Genomic DNA, 16,940 nt, shown 5'->3' on the forward strand with positions numbered 1-16,940 from the left:
AATAATGTAATCTGTGTTTAAAAGGGCTGGGTCGCCAGTGAGGAGGAGACTATTGTGATAATCCAAGTGTGGGCATTTTGGACTCAAGTGATGAAGGAATAGATGGCGAGAAATGGACCAATTTGGCATATATTCTGAAGTGAAAATGAGAGGAGTTGGTAATGGTTGGAATGTGGAGGGAAGGAGGGAGGCTGGGAAGCAGAAACTGGTTACAAAGTTTTACCATCTTTTGTGGTGGTGATGATTGGAAGAGGAAGTGTTTAGTGTCGGGAGGGTATGAAGTCAGGTTTTAGGTTTGGGCATTTTGAATTGAGATGCATAAGTGAATATGTCCACTAGGCAATTGAATCAATGATTGTGGAGATAAGGGAAGGTTAATGTGGAGTCATTAGCATGTATTAATATTTTTAAAAGTTACAGACCTTGCTAAGATCATTGGGTTAATAGTAAGATGGAACAGAGATGGTCCATGACCAGTTCTGTGGCTTCCAGCAATTAAAGGTGAAGTAAATGAGGAGTCTGAGGAAGAGAATCCAGTGGCAATTGTATATAATACATAGGGACTTTTTAAAAAAGATTTTATTTATTTACTTGAGAGGAAGGGAGTGTGAGAGAAAACATGAGCAGAGGGAAACATAGGTGGAGAGAGAGGCAGACTCTCCACTGAGCAGGGAGCCCCACATGGGGCTCCATCCCAGGACCCTGGGATTGTGACCAGAGCCGAAGGCAGACACTTAACTGACTGGGCCATCCGGGTGCCCTGAGACTATTTTAATAGAAGTTTTACATGCTCAAGATACATTGATCCTTGGACTTAAAAATGAAGATATAATTGAATTTAACATTTTATCAGTTTTAGGTGTATAACATAATGATTTGGCATATGTATATATGGCAAATGATCGCTACAGGAAGTGTACTTGACATCCATCACCACAAAGAAAATTTTGATTTTTTTCTTGTGATAACAACTTTTAAGATCTAATCTCTTAGCAACTTTCAAATATGCAATATGGTATTGTTAACTACTGTCACCAGGATGGGTATGGCATCCGCAGAACTTCTTTATCTCAATAACTAAAAGTTTGTATGTTAGACCACCTTTACCACTTCACCCATTTTGACAACTCTCCAGTCCCTGTCTCTGTTTTTTTTTTTTTTTTTTTAATGAGTTCAGGGGTTTTGTTTTTTAAGATACCACCTATAAGTGAGAGCATATAGTATTTGTCTTTTTCCAGCTGACTTATTTCATTTATCATACTGTCTTCAGGATGTGGATGGCCACATTGTTGGAAATGGCAAGATTTCCTTATTTTTTATGGGCAAATAATATTCCATCAAATATATAGTGCATTTTCTTTATCCTTCATCCGTAGATGGACACCTAGGTTATCTTGGCAATTATAAAAAAATAATGCCTTGACTGTTGTAAATAAATATCTTTGCTGCTATAAATAAATATAAATAATTTGTCTTGGCTATTTTAAATAAATAATGCTGCAATAAATGTAGGGGTGCAGATATTTTTTTGAGGTAGTGATTTTGTTTTCTTGAGATAAATACCAGAAGTGGAATTGCAGGATCATATGGTAGTTTTATTTTTAATTTTTGATGCAACTCCACACTGTTTCCTGTAGTGGCTGCACCAATTTATGTTCCTACCTACAGTGCACAAGGGTTCCCTTTCCTCCACATCCCTACCCACACTTGTTATTTTTTGCCTTTTTGATAATAGCCATTCTAACAGGTGTGAGGTGGTATCTCATTGAGGTTTGGGTTTACATTTCCCTGATGATCATGATATTAAGCAGCTTTTCCTGTCTTCCCTGGAAAAATGTCTATTCAGATCCTATGTCCACTTTTCATAAGATTTTTTTTTTCTTTTGAGTTGTAGGAGTTTTTTCTAAAAATATATTTTAGATATTAACCCCTTATCAAACATGATTTGCAAATTTCATTCAGCAGGTTGCCTTTTCGTTGTATTTGTTGATGATTTCCTTTGCTGTATGGAAGTTTTTTATTAGTTCGATATAGCCCCATTTATGTATTTGTGATTTTGTTGCTTTTTGTGGGTTTCTTTTTTAAAACTAAACATTTGGCATATCTTTCAGGTTTCAAGCACCATTTTGAGTGTTACTAATGTATAATTTTATACAGTGTCACTGTGTGCATTAAGAGATCACATTACCAAGGAATCATTAAAGTTGGGATATAGTATCCATCCTTCCCCCTCCAGCTTCCCTCTTCAGGACTTAGATTGTTTGAGGTCGCTAAATTCTTACTCAGGTTGAAAAAATTTTCTCTCTCTTAAAATACGTAAGCACATTATCAAAGTCATTTTATTTTCAAAAAGTTGTCATCAGCATGGAAAATTTGGGATTCATCAGGAGTGTTATTAAATGCTTGATGTCACTGATGTCAGTGACAGCATGGGGTAGCAGATGAAAGCCTGGTTGACAAATCTGCAAGAGAATTCAAGACAATGAAATGAGGATTGGCATAGACAGTAGGTAAATGCTGTTCCTCCTTTGAGCCAAGCAGGATCCTGTCCTGCTCCATATTTGGGGGAACGCCTACTTGTTGTTTCCCCTAGAATCTAAACCATAAAGTGAAAGAAGATAGTCTTTATTTATTTATTTTTTAACTTTATTTATGATAGGCACACAGTGAGAGAGAGAGGCAGAGACACAGGCAGAGGGAGAAGCAGGCTCCATGCACCAGGAGCCTGACGTGGGATTCGATCCCGGATATCCAGGACCGCGCCCTGGGCCAAAGGCAGGCGCCAAACCACTGCGCCACCCGGGGATCCCGAAGATAGTCTTTAGATGTCTACTCCATCCCATGCAGGGTGCTGAGTACTCTTACATCGGGTCTCAATTTAACCTGACACCAGTTCCGAGAGGGAATATATATCCAACCCATTTTTACAGAGGTCCAGAAGCTTTGTGAAAGTGAAATCAAAGTGAAGCTTTGATTACTGGTGTTTCAGAACAAGAAAGAAAAAAAATGCTCATCCAAAGTTACATACAAAGTAGGCCCCCACAGTGTCTTCTTCAGGTTAAATTTTCCCTAAGCATGTTTGAAAGGAGACAGAACCAGTCATGTGTTTAAGGCCTACGTGGTTTTACCTGTCCACCTCGAAATGTCCTTGCCTCTCTAAATGTTCAGTGTTCCCATGCTCTGTTGACGATGATCCTAATTTTTTCTCCCTTCTCTTTTGGTTTCAGAGGAAGAACTTGTCTCTTTTCCTCAGCATTAGTTTGTTAACTTTCTGGGGGACTTCCCTTTTGGGGGCCCGCTTATACTGGATGGGAAACAAGCCACCAAGCTTTTCCAACTCGGACAACCCAGCTGCCGACTCAGATAGCCTGTTGGCCCGGACGCTCACTTTCTTCTACCTGCCAACCAAGAACCTGTGGCTGCTGCTATGCCCAGATACACTCAGTTTTGATTGGTCAATGGATGCTGTGCCTCTGCTCAGAACAGTCTGCGATTGGAGAAACCTGCACACTGTGGCCTTCTACATGGGACTCCTGCTCCTCGCCTACTATGGCTTGAAGAGCCCAGGCGTGGAGCGGGAGTGCAACGGGAAAGTGGTGACAAATGGCAAGCAGAATGCAAATGGCCATAGCTGCCATTCGGACGGGGAGTACCGGAACTCGGAGAGTAAGCCCAGCCTTGCAGCCAAAGCAGAAAATGGCATTAAAAATAATGCAGCGCAGAGATCGCCACTTCCTTCTACGGAGAACATTGTTGTGCTCTCTTTATCTTTGTTAATAATACCCTTTGTTCCTGCCACCAACCTGTTTTTCTATGTGGGCTTTGTAATTGCCGAGCGCGTGCTGTACATCCCTAGCATGGGCTTCTGTCTCCTTGTTACAGTGGGTGCCAGAGCCCTTTATGTCAAGGTCCAAAAGCGGTTCCTCAAGAGCTTGATTTTTTATGCCACGGCCACATTGATTGTTTTCTATGGACTCAAGACTGCGATCAGGAACGGAGATTGGCAGAATGAGGAAATGCTGTATAGGTCAGGGATAAAAGTAAACCCAGCTAAAGGTAATATTTTATTTTATGCTTGGGCCTGGACGGTGTCCTCGGGCTGCCTTTGTCGACCTTTGCTGCTTGCCCTGGAGCGTAGTATTTCTGCAGTCCCAGTACCTTCCTTTCGTCTCATTTTGTAAAGAGGTGGGCAGCCCAGCCAGTCTAGAGACGGATCCAGAATTCCATTATTTGGACTAGGGAAGTGTTTTCCCATGTCCCAGACCACATCGGTCCAGGACGGTTGTGTAGAAGCACTGACTGTCCTAAGGATGTAGAAAGATGCTTGGTTTCTATATTTTAAATACTGTTACAGACATCATCTCTTTCATCCTGTGATACGGGTCAGGCTATCCCACTTGAGTATATTTTAGCTTTGCTGCTTTCCAAGCATCGCCTGAGGAAACACCCTAAGACTTCCACTGACATCTTTAGAAGATTTGGAGGTAATGCTACCTCTGAATCTTGGCATCACGTCTCTAGGTGTCAGTGTGTGCGCATACAAGTGTGAGTCACCCTTAGCTTTGCACAGCCTCAGGAATCTGGATGTTGCCAAGCAGTTAGCACATTCTTACTTTAAGGGTTCTTAAGTCATGTAGAGAAATAAACTTCACTGTGCAATGAGATTGATCATCTGTTCACTATTGTTTCTGATCCGGAAGACTATTTTAGCAAATCACAGAACCTGTGGTCAGAATAGAAAGTCTCCCTTAAAGCATAGATGAACAATCCAAAGCTGTTGGAGTAATTTCCCTGGTTTAGGGAGCAAAATGATGATGGAAGCCTGAGAGCAATTCAATGAAAACAAGTGCACCTTTTAAGTGCAGAAATATATTGCAGTAAATAGTGCCAACCAGTCCTGTTCTTCATAAGCCTTTCCCCCCCCCTCTTTTTAAAGTTATTTATCTTTTAAGTTATGGTTGTTTGCATGACATTTGAACTGGGCCTTTTCTACTTTTTCCAACACACTTCTATACTGATATTCAAATACTGAAAGTGTAAAACTGTGTCATATGTGTGGAGTGACTTATTGATGAATACTGGAATATGTATCCAAAGATCTAGATACTCCAGAAGCAACTCTGGTATTATCTTTATTCAGTTACAAATTAACTCTTGAGTTCAGCAAGCAACTACTCATTTCTTTAAGCTAAGGAAGTGATTGTTGGTACTTGTGATGCTTAATAGATTGCAGGGATTTTATTCAATCATTCATTCATTCATTCATTCATTCATTCATAAGAAACAGAGGGAGAAGCAGGCTCCTCGCAGGGAGCCGGATAAGGGACTCGATCCCCAGACCAGGATTACAACCTGAGCCGAAGGCAGGGGCTCTACCCCTGAGCCACCCAGGCATCCCATTTGCAGGGATTTTAATGGGAGTAGAAACATTAAAATTGAGCTAGTGCATAGCCTAGAATTCCTCAGTTCTTGTGGGGAAAAAAAATCTTTTCCGTGACTTTTGTGGGTAGTGAGTGCTGCACAGTTTAGTGAATTCATGAACCCAAGTCTTGCTGTAAAAAATTTTGCAATCGGTTCCCAGGGAATGCTTTTCAGCTGACTTTTCTTCAGTGGTAGATGGAAGTATATAAAGCAAGGCTATGTTGCTATTTATTTTCCTGCTATTTAAAACGGGTACATTGTAAGGAATTAAAAAAAAAAAAACAAAAAACAGAAAAACAGCATGTTCATTTCCTCACAAGGTGGTTCTGAGGATTTATTGAATTTACTGGTTAAGCGTCAGGTTAAGCTCCTTTAACAAAGAGCCAAGATAATGGTGGCTTAAATAAGATAGAAGCTTTATTCTAAGTATGTGTAGCCCAGAGCTGATAAGATGGCGCCTTGGGTTTTCAGGATCCAGGCTCCTTTTCTTTTGTTCCCTTGCCATCTTGGTAGTGTCACCATATCCATGTGGTCTGAGATGGCTTATTATCACATCAGCACTTAAGCTCATAGGAAAAGAGAGAAAGAGCAAATGCTGGGCGTACCCATTCCCTTTAAGAGCATATCACGGAAATTGCACACGTCATGTTTGCTCACAGACTGTTGGCCACACCTAGCTGCAAGGAAGGCTGGGAAATGTTATCTTAATTCTGAGAAGCCAGTTCCCTAGCCTAATGTTGTTACTCTTGAAGAAGGAGAGGGCAGGTACTCAGATGCAAGAATATAAGTAGCAGTCTCTGTCCCTGCATGGATAGAAAGCATTTTGTAAACTCCAGGGTATTTCCCAGATACGTTTCTAGGTATAGTTGGCTACAATAACTTTGACAGTTGTTATTCTGATCTTGATTGTTATTTTGCTGACAAGGCTAAAATGCTTGATTCTTCACTCAGTAAAACCATCATTAAGCATTTCCTTGGTTTCCAATATATTTTCACGTCTCCTTCCTAAAACCTAAGAATTGTTGTAGTATTTAGGTGCTCCACGTATTATTAGTTAAATGAATATGTGACTGACAAGTATTATAGATCCTTTGAAACATCAAAAATTAAATTCCTGAACCCTGCCCCACCCCACGACCCCCACCCCACCCCCACCACCACCACCTGCACGTCTGCTGTACTTACAGCCTTTTCCATCTCAGTTGATGGCAACTCCATTTTCCCGGCAGTTCTGACCACTACTTTGGAGTCATCTGTACCTCCTCTTTTTCTTTAAAACCCAATTTCCATTTCATCAGCAAAGCCTCTTGACTCTGTCTTCAAAAACATGTCCAGAACTTGACCCAATTTTTACCACCTCCATGACTGCCACCATGGCCCATGCCACCATCCTCTTTCATGTGATTATTGCTAAAAGCCTCTTACCGGGCCCTCTCTGCTTGTGTTTTCTTGCCTATCAGAGAAGAGGAGGCTGTAGTCGTGAATACACTGAATAGTAAATGTTAAAATCATAGTCTTTGTAAAGAGTTTATAATCAGTTTGGAGCTAAGATGTATATGCATTGAAGAAGGTGAAAGTGTAAAATACTACCCTGTTGATATACAAGGAACTGAGAGATACTTCATGATAGGAAGGATAGGATTAGAATTGGAGGTAGTTTTTGGATTTAAGGCACAATTCTTAACATTTAGGTTCCTTATTTTTTCTATTTATAGCATGTTAATAATAATTCCTGCTACGGTTACTTCCTTAGCAATTATGCGACTGGTAGTCTTCTTCCTTAAGGTAAATTTTTCTTAGTTTGCTATGTTATTTGAGTCTAGCAGAAGATTAGAAACCCTTTAAAGCCGGTTCATTCTAGGTTGTCTGAGATTACAGTTATTTCATTGAGTTAGTTTTTTTTTTCTTTTTTTTCTTTTTCCCTCCCTTTGAAAGCCTTTGCAAATTTTGGAGTACTTCAGTCTACCATGTGCTTTACCAGAATATGATTTTAAGCCTCATGAAGCATTATACATTAAAGCTGCTGCCTTCAGTAATGGGTCCTGTAGACAGCTGCCAGTCATTAACTGATTGGATGCAAATGATGATGGGTAAAGCCTGTCATAGTGACTGTGCTGCTAATTTATGGTTTAAATCTGGATAGTGGAGAAATGATAGCTGATTTGGACTATGTAAACCACAAGTCCTGTCTCATTATGTGGTTGATAATGTCAGGAAAATACTAGACATAGTTGATTACTGTAGTTTGCTGATTTCACAATGACTCTTTGCATTTTTGTGCTTAGGAAAGAGGAAATTTTCTCTGATGACTGCTTTAATGAACAAGCCACATAATATTTGAAAGTGTTTGTATGTGGGTGTGTGTTTAAAACAACGTATTTTGTAAACCATGTTGATTAGTATCTGCTTGAGGAAAAAAAAAGCATTTTTTAATTCATTAAAAGTGGTTAAATGTATGATCACCCTTCTTGGCCTCTGGCTTTCTCTAAACTCCCACATCTTTGGCTCAATTGAGGACCATTGATCTCTGCTACTGTGGCTTTCAAAGCACTGCACCATTGTCATTCTCTTTTTCTCATTTTCAACAGCTTTCTCTTCTACAGGTTTGCCTCCTTCCTAAATTGATTCATTCTTCAAGGTTCTGTCCAAAGATTGCCTTTATTTTCCTTTCTGTATAGATTCTAGAACACTTCCTTGTAGATAGTAGAGGAGGTCAATAAATGTGTCCTTGAGTTTCTAAGTTATTTTCCCTGTGACCTCATATCTACATGGAACTTCTCCACCTGGATGATTTGCCAGTATCTCAAACTCCTCACCATCTTCCCTAAAACCGACTACTTGCCAGCTTCCTCATTAGTTAAGGTCATAAGCACAGACTAAAAGGTATTTAAAGTTTTTAAAGTTATAGATTAAAAAAATCATTTCTTTAGAATACTTGGTTTCTTAACTGTCAATTTTCTTTATAGAACATAGAAGTATGATTTTTAATTAAACAGGGTTAATCCAAGGAAAACTTGTTAAAAAACTAAAGTTTATATTAATGCCTCTTTCTAGTGTAGATATGTGAAATAATATAAAAGATGTATATTTAATGATGCACATATTTGAAACTCTAAAGGTAATTAATTACCCAGGATTCTATACCTATTCCCTCCTTATGCAAATGACAAATACGGCCCATTTCGATATAGAAAAGCAGAAAAAGTAGTTGCTGCAGCCATGCAAAGTCGGACAATTTTTCTTTCTTCCTGGACTTGCGTAAAACTGATAGTTGTATTTCAACCTCATAGTTTCAGATTTCAAGAAACAAGTATGTTGAAGGAGTCACATTTTATGGAGGAAGCAACTCATAATTTAAGTGGAATCTATACCTTCAACTCATGTGAAACTTGACTAATTCGTTGTAGATTTAATGGTCTGAGTTTTTGTTTACCTCTAGTTGAGTGTCTTCAACTGTAGTGAAGTGCTAGCATTTAAGAGCTAGCATTGAAATTGTACAGTATATTTTATTGTTTCTTAGATAACTTATTGTGTTACTTCTGAAGGTGACATAGTTTCAAAAGAGATTCACATTTTTATTAAAAAAATAGAATTGAGCACTAAAGTCAGGAAGGGTGACCAGTGTAGCATTTTACTAAGATGGCTGGCCTGAGTTAAAAAGCTGTAAAATACAGAATTTTTTTTTCTAAAACTGGCTGGCCTGAGTTAAAAAGCTGTAAAATACAGATTTTCTTTTTTAACAGAGAGATGTGGCAGAAAAGAGCTAGCTAAAAGCACCAGTAATGGCTGATTGGGAGAAAAGTCCTACAGAGTTGAATCAGGCTTCCATAGGGTAGAGAGAAATTCTTCATTGCTTCATCTCAGTTCATCTCTTCTGATTAGAAAAATAAAATGTAAAATAATGGGGCTGATGAGAATGAAAATGTCTCATTAGCTCAACTAGACTCAGGTATTTTTTAAAAAATGTTAAACTGTTAAATAAAGACTCTTACTTTTAAATATTGGAGTTTTGAAGAAATTAAATATGGTTGCTTTTTGGTTGGGATAGAATAGTCCCAGAAGTTCAAAAGCATCAGGTTTCCCTGACTCTAAGAATGGAGTGGCATATAAATCTTTTCTTTTGTTTCAGCTCTAATGACTGCAACTACAGTTGAAGCAGGTGTCTTACTACTTACCCTGTCTTTAAAAATTATCCGTAACAAAACTTTTAGGATCTTTATGGGCTTTTGAAAACCCTCAAACCTAAAATTAGCATTGCCTTAGCTTGAAATTTATATTTACCAGTAGTTATGTTTCAAATGAATTCAAACTAGCATATGATTAAAACAAGTCTGAAGTTAAATTATTCTGATTTACATATTAGTTTTTGTTTGATTCTTATAATGCTTAATATTTTGCTTAATACTTTTTTTGCTTTTCTTTTATTAAATATATAACAAATATATCATGAGAAATGTATATATATATATACATATATATATGTGTATATATATATATATATATACACACACACATACATCATAGTTGTACCATTTAAAGAATACTACTGAAACAAATAACCATTACTCAGCTTAGGAAAAAATTTTACCAGTGTCTTTAAAGACCTTCCCCCATACCTCTCCTTATTTCACTTTTGTTTCTCTTAAGGACTTTGTTTTTATTATTTTATGCTAGAGTGTCTGCTACAGTGTTAAACAGAAACGGTGACTGCAGATTGTTTTTGGTCTTATTCTTGTTTAAAAACGAATGGTTTTTTTTTAATATTAAAAAAACTAAAATTGTTAATGTGATTTCATTATGTGCATTTTACAGGTTTTTCGTAGATGCTTTTGCCTGTGGAATTTTCTTCTTGTTTCTAGTTCAAGATTGTTTTTCGGAATTAATATTGATAATGATCCAGAGTTTCCCCCATTCAGTCTGTTAATTTGATGACATATTAATAGATCTCCTAATAAGCCTACTTTGCATTCCTGGAGTAAACCCAGGAATTGCTTATAATGTATTATCATTTCTATATTTTTCTAAATTTGTTTTGCACCCATGTTCCTGAGTGAGATGGGCAGTTCTGATCTTCTGGTGTCATATTCTGGTTTCAAAATCAGTTGACCTTTCAGAATCAGTTTGGGAGTATACCTCTTTTGTGTTTCCTGAAGGATTTTATATAAAATGAGGTTACCTTTTTCTTCTCTAATTGGTAGAGTTTACCTGCAAACCTGGCTGGGCTTAATTTTTTCTATCGATATAATTTCTTTCATGATTTTGGAAACATTAAGACTTACTTTTGGATCAATTTTGGTATTTTTTTTCCCCTGGATTTTGTTCAATTTAACCAGCTTCAGATTTATTTGCACAAAGCTATACATAATGTTCTCCCAGCAAAATGTACTTTAAAACATATTTGAGATGCTTTGAGCAACAGATGTAGTTTTGCCCCAAACTTTGTGAAGATGAATTTACATATAGGGAATCACAGGGAATTTTTTATTCCTTTTTTTTTTTTTTTTTCCTGTTTGTCCAGATATTTTTGACAGTTACATCTGCCTTCTCCTTCTTTGAATCTTTTTTTTTTTTTTTTTTTTTTTGGCAGGGGGGTTGTTTGTTTGATCGCTTCTAGTCATCTTTTCAGGCCGTTTCCTTTCAGGGGGCTTGAGTTTCTGTGGTTTCTGCAATCTGAACTTCTGCTTCAAGCTGATTAAAGCCCAAGGCTTCGTTCATCATAGTGTCACATATGCAGAGTGAATGCCCTCTTCAGAGGGTGTTTACCCTTCTAGATTCCTGCTTTCAAGCAGTTTCCAGACCTAGGGATTCCCCTTAATTTCCAACCGATGAATACATTCCATTAACAAATATTTTTATTTTTGGATCTAACACTTTGATGTGTTCCTGTCCATGGAGGGGATGTCTGGACATTGCACTCCACCATAGTACCAGAAAAGGGAGGTTAAGAAGTACCTTCAGATCTGGCACCTGTTAAGAAATGACTAGGGCACCTGGGTGGCTCAGTCAGTTAAGCATCTGCCTTGGGCTCAGGTCATGATCCCAGGGCCCTGGGATCAAGCCCCATGTTGGGCTCTCTGCTCAGCCGGGAGTCAGCTTCTCCCTCTCCCCCACCCAGGCTTCTCTCTCACTCTCTCTCTCTCTCTCTCAAATAAGTAAATAAAATCTTAAGAATATAAAGACATAGCTAGTATCTTTGAAATTTTAAATTCTCTTTTAACGAAAGAGATCCAAGCTGCTAGCGTAAGCTAAAAAGTGTATTAGAGCGCTATCTTACACAAAATGAAATTAAAGGTGTTTGACTCTTACGAAACGTGGAAAGGTAAAAATATGTTTGTTTCCTCCTCTAATAGGCAGTTACAGATAATGTCGCAGATAGAGCAGATTTTCAAGAAGACAAATAGATATTTTTTAGTTTATCCTTATTACGTGTACACCTATTACTAGTGATCATGGATTTAAAAGAAAATTTCTGTTAAGTCTCAAGGGATTATGAAAAAAATCTGAGATGTTCCAAGTGATATAATTTTTGAAAAAGGTTTTGCTGTAGACGACTTTATATATCACTCAATTGGGAAGGTAGTTAAAACAGTGCAAACCCTATTTCCACATACAGGTATTAAATTAGAATTCTCATCTTTTTTGCTTTGCATTTTGGTATTAAATTTGTCTGTAATTTTAAAATATGTATATTACCAGCCAGGGGGATCTAGCAGGAATATACATGTTATGTGCTTACTACAAATTAAATAAGGATAAAACATATTAAAAGTTTTTATTTAAAAAATGATAATATTGTTTTCCAAGTAAGAAACCATAATCCGATTTGATTAAATTGTAGAGAGAAATTAAAAAAAAAAAAAAACCTTCTGGAGGGCAGAGCTATATTAGAGGCTTTATTGTGTCTTGCATTTAGGATTCTAATTCCCAGTAATACTAGCTGTCACTCTGAACGTTCATTCAGTCATCTTAAACAGCTTAATTCAATTCTTTTATGTAAAGCACCATGGGATATTATGTTAAAATATCAACATTAATATCTTTTTTGGGAGGAGTATAGATATTTTAATTAGGAAAACTTTCTAGGGATTTTAAGTTTGGAAGGAAGGAACTGGATGAAATATTCAATACACCAGCTGAGAGTTACATTTTGACAAAAACAGATTACTGAGGTATCAATGCACTTTTTTCTGTGAGTGTAGTTCTCCTGGATGGGAGAGGAAACTCACTGTTTTATAATGTTTGGGGCTCTGCATATTGCAACTGGGAGTTTCTATAATAAGGAAATGTAATAAGTCATTTTTTTCTTTCGTCTCTTCTCTTGGGAAAAGGGGGTAAATTTCTCAAATTATTTATCATGAGACTACCAGCAAAGAGCAGAAGATCTCTGGTATTTTAATATATTATCTGTTTTTACTTTATCACTTGGCTTACTCTCTGAGTTTTACAAATAAGCTTTGGTGGACGCCTGGGTGGCTCCGTGGTTGAGCGTCTGCCTTTGGCTCAGGTCATGATCCCAGAGTCCTGGGATCAAGTCCCACGTCGGGCTCCCTACATGGAGCCTGCTTCTCCCTCTGCCTGTGTGTGTGTGTGTGTGTGTGTGTGTGTGTGTGTATGTCTTTCATGAATAAATAAAATCTTTAAAAAACAAACAAATAAGCTTTGGTGGTTTGCAAAATTGGTATACAGTACCTCATTTATGTACTTAACTCCATTTTTGAATTAACTGAGTACTTTCCAAGAATGGCTTCAAGTCATGTTGAACCTAGTGGTTAAGATTGAATAGTACTGTCCGTATTTGTGTGAGTGTTGAAAACAATTTTAAAGTAGAAATGAGTTTCTGGGCTAATGTAATGAAAGCATGAACATACAGCTAATGATATTGTACAAATCTTTGTACTCTGCATTTTTCTTATCTTTAGTCACAGTGATATATTTGGGACTACTTTTGCCCTTGAAATTCTATTACTTGGAAGCAATGGTACAGGATTCTAAAATCGCTTTTGCTGTTACGCATTGGGACAATGATTTTGAGATACTTTTTGAGGACAGGTAGTATGATCACTAAAGTCCTTCTTGTGCCATGCCTCCTTGCTCTGTGGTATGATTCTAGAAGCAAGAGATTATGTGGTCTTTGCTCAGAGGCCTACCATGCTTTGGTTGTGGCTACTGGTTCTCATTCCCAAAATGAACCTAGAGTAGATATGTACTTTTGAGGTTTTAAGTTAAAGGGTTGGGCTTAGAGAAGTGTATCCTAACCTCAATCCTGATTATTTGATAGGAAAATATAGCTTCTCTATGGGTTTTAAACAACCTACATGGAACTAGTCCAAATGTCATCATTATTTAGGACGCATGGACGAAATACACAGATTCATGTCTCTAAAACCACATAATCTAATCATAACTTCTGGTTGGTAATGTTCATTGATCACTAATGCGTGTCCAATGGATGTGTTTGTTGCAAAAGATCCTGTAATGGCCTCTGAGAATTCCCTGTTGTGACCCCATCTAGTTACGATTAGAGCTTCAGGAGAATAAGCCAGCCCTTCTCTTTCTTGTGCTGCTCAATTGATGTGATAAGGTCATTTTAGTGCATTGACCCTTCTGATTCTTCCTATTTATTTTACCCATCTGGGTAGTAGCTTCCTTTCACTGTTTGGAAGTAGAACTTTCTGAATTGTATATTTTAATTATGTTAAAAGAGAAACAGCATTCTTTGTTTCAATATCGTGTTTTTCAAGTGATGTAAAAATGCCTCAAGTATTTGCTGTGTAGCCTTTTCTAAGAATCCTTATCTCATGACCTGTAACAGGAAAAAAAAGGCAAAGGCAATTAACCTCCCTCTTTTTCTGTTGTTAATAGCTTAAAGTACAGGAGAAAATACTTCCAAATGGTAGTTGCCCAAATTTGTGCATATATCGAAGATAATTAATATTTATTTTTAGAAATTTCGTATAGTTATTCAGTAGATAATTGTTCTTTTTTTCTCATTAGCATGTATACATCTTTTTTACTCACATACTTTATTCTTAAAACTTGATTAGTTTTTCAATCCCTTTTATCTAGTATTAACACTGCTTTTGCTGTGTTTAACTCTAGCTGCTGAGTTGATAAAAGTGACTGTCAAAAACTAACATACAGAGGCTAATGTAGAGTGTCCCGATATACTTTTTTTTTTCCGATACACTATTTTTGAGATGTACTATATTTTTATTTTAGAGGCAGTTTTTTTTTTTTTAATAAAATGTGAAGTTCAGGATTTTCATTATTTTTCTTACCTTAAAACTGGCTTTAGGAGTATTTAATACTGCTTTGAGTTTGTTTTTATTGGCCTGGATTTACTTGGTAATGAAATTCTCAATGGGCCTCCCAGAGATACTGAATACAGGGGATGTACTGTGACAGTATGTATCTAGTTGGTCATGCTTCTAATGGATGATAATGAAATATCATTCCTTTTCCATTATAATGTACTTTCCAGGATATATATCTGTTATTTAATCTTCTCAGTTATGCTGGAGTTTAACTTGGGCAAACATCATTCCACCTGCTTCACAGATGAGAAATTAAGGGAGAAGCAGAATGTGCAAGGAGAAACAGCACAGTAAAGACTGCAGACTTTGCAGTAAGAGGTAGGCGTGGGCACTGATCTTAACCCAGGCCATTAATAGCCGTTTTCATTATCCTTATTTATAGTCTTGTCACAACCCTTCTGTGCCTCAAGATGCTGGTCTGTATAGTGAGGGTGCAATACCACTGTGTGGCACAGAGTTTGTGTAGCACACCTTGCCCAGGGTTTGGCCCACGTCTCATGTTTGCTACATTACTGCCTTTACTGTTGCTGATAAGAGATCAAAGAGACAGGTAATTTACTTCAGTGTATCCAGAGCTAATTGGTACTAAAACTGAGGTTTTGGATATTTTATTTTACATTTCCACATCAAAATTGCTTTCAGTGTGGGGTGCCTGGGTGGCTCAGTTGTTGGGTAAGCATCTAACTCTTGATCTCAGCTCAGCTCTTGATCTCTCAGGGTTGTGAGTTCAAGTGCTGGGTTGGGCTCTACGCCAAGCTGTGTGTAGTAGGTTCCTTTCACTGCTGGGAAGTGGAACTTCTGGAACTGTATATTTATCTGTGTTAAATGAGAAGCAGCATTCTTTGTTTCGATTATCATATAAAAGTTCCTTTTAGTGACACATAGTAGGAAACTAACTTGGGGCCATGTGAGGGCAGAGACTCTTCCCACTGATGACGGGATTCACTGTGAGATAGATTATGAGATTGAATTATAAGAGAACAACGGGGATTAAAAAATAATAAAAAGATTCTCTGTTTCCCAGCCCTGGAGTTGTTTAGAACTCCTACTATACTTGTATAAAAACTCTTGGCCTTTCTAAGCATTTTTCATCTTTCAGAGCGGGGCCACATTCAGATGATAACCAGTCATGATAGAAGCAAGGGATTCTTTGGGACATTTATGTTTCTGATGTAAAGTCAGAAGCAACTCAGCCACTTGTTGGATTTTATCACCAGTCTGAAGGTGCCCATTGAACAACTTAATGGTCTCAGTCTGACTTTGTGAGAGATTAGCCAGATAATGAGGAATTTCTAAATAGCCCCCACTGAATTGGTATGTCCATAAATAGGGTCACTCTATGCGGTATGCCACTCACATATTCACTAGGTGTCTTATTGTCCACTTTTAACAGTGTGATAGGCAGAAAAGGGTCTGTTTGTGGGATTTGAGGAGAAGCACAGGTGCTTCCAAATTGTTTCCCCTTGGCCAGTCATTACATTTGTAAATGCAGTTGTATTTACTGTCCTATTATGTATTACCGTGGGTTAATCTGAAATTTTGCAGACAACATATTGCAATTAGAAAAGGAGATATGGAGCAGATTTTTTTGTTTTGTTTAAATGGAGAATCCATGGGAAAGATTCCAACCACAGATGAGAGGTTAATGAATGAAGGCAGGTTCAGGGGAGACCCAACACCACAGATCATGAGCAGTACTGGTAGCAGACTCTGGACTATGGATGTGGTGGTGGCTCATTGTCAAAGTCAGGAATATGGTAGAGATTACAGATGCTGAAATGCTGAAGAAGAACCCCAAATGTGTTAAAACAGCAACAGAACACCTGCACTGAATTGCGTATGTGGATATTGCAGTGTGCACGTAGATATTATAGTGAGTGACAGTGTTTCCAAGACAATCTTACCATACAAGTGTTACCTTGTCGTTTTCAGTACTTAATTTCCTTAATAAGAAAATAAATTTAGTTTCAAGTCCATCTGGACTAACCAAAGATACAGAACCAAGAGAAGTAATTGCATATTATAAAATTGCTCTAATTAGAATTACATATAAGTATATAATATATGTATTCTGGTATCACATGAATCATAATCTTTATGTCTACTTATTTCACTTGACATTTTAACTAGACCCTTTCTTTTCTTTTACCCACTTAACAGTATGTTCTTTTTTTGGTAATAATCCAAGATTTCATTACTTTAGGA

General features: G+C 37.5%; 1 protein-coding gene across 3 annotated transcripts in view; it reads left to right on the forward strand.

The window, feature by feature from the left end:
• Positions 1-16,940, forward strand: part of LOC119877031 (protein O-mannosyl-transferase TMTC2) — a 387,501-nt gene that overhangs the window by 187,189 nt on the left and 183,372 nt on the right. For all 3 annotated transcript variants that reach the window (XM_038558567.1, XM_038558566.1, XM_038558568.1), the window contains one exon: positions 3,228-4,056. In XM_038558567.1, coding sequence (XP_038414495.1) covers positions 3,228-4,056 — 829 coding nt within the window. The remainder of the gene's footprint in view (positions 1-3,227; positions 4,057-16,940) is intronic.

This window comes from Canis lupus, chromosome 15, assembly GCF_011100685.1.
Source record: "Canis lupus familiaris isolate Mischka breed German Shepherd chromosome 15, alternate assembly UU_Cfam_GSD_1.0, whole genome shotgun sequence".
Taxonomy (NCBI): Eukaryota; Metazoa; Chordata; class Mammalia; order Carnivora; family Canidae; genus Canis; species Canis lupus.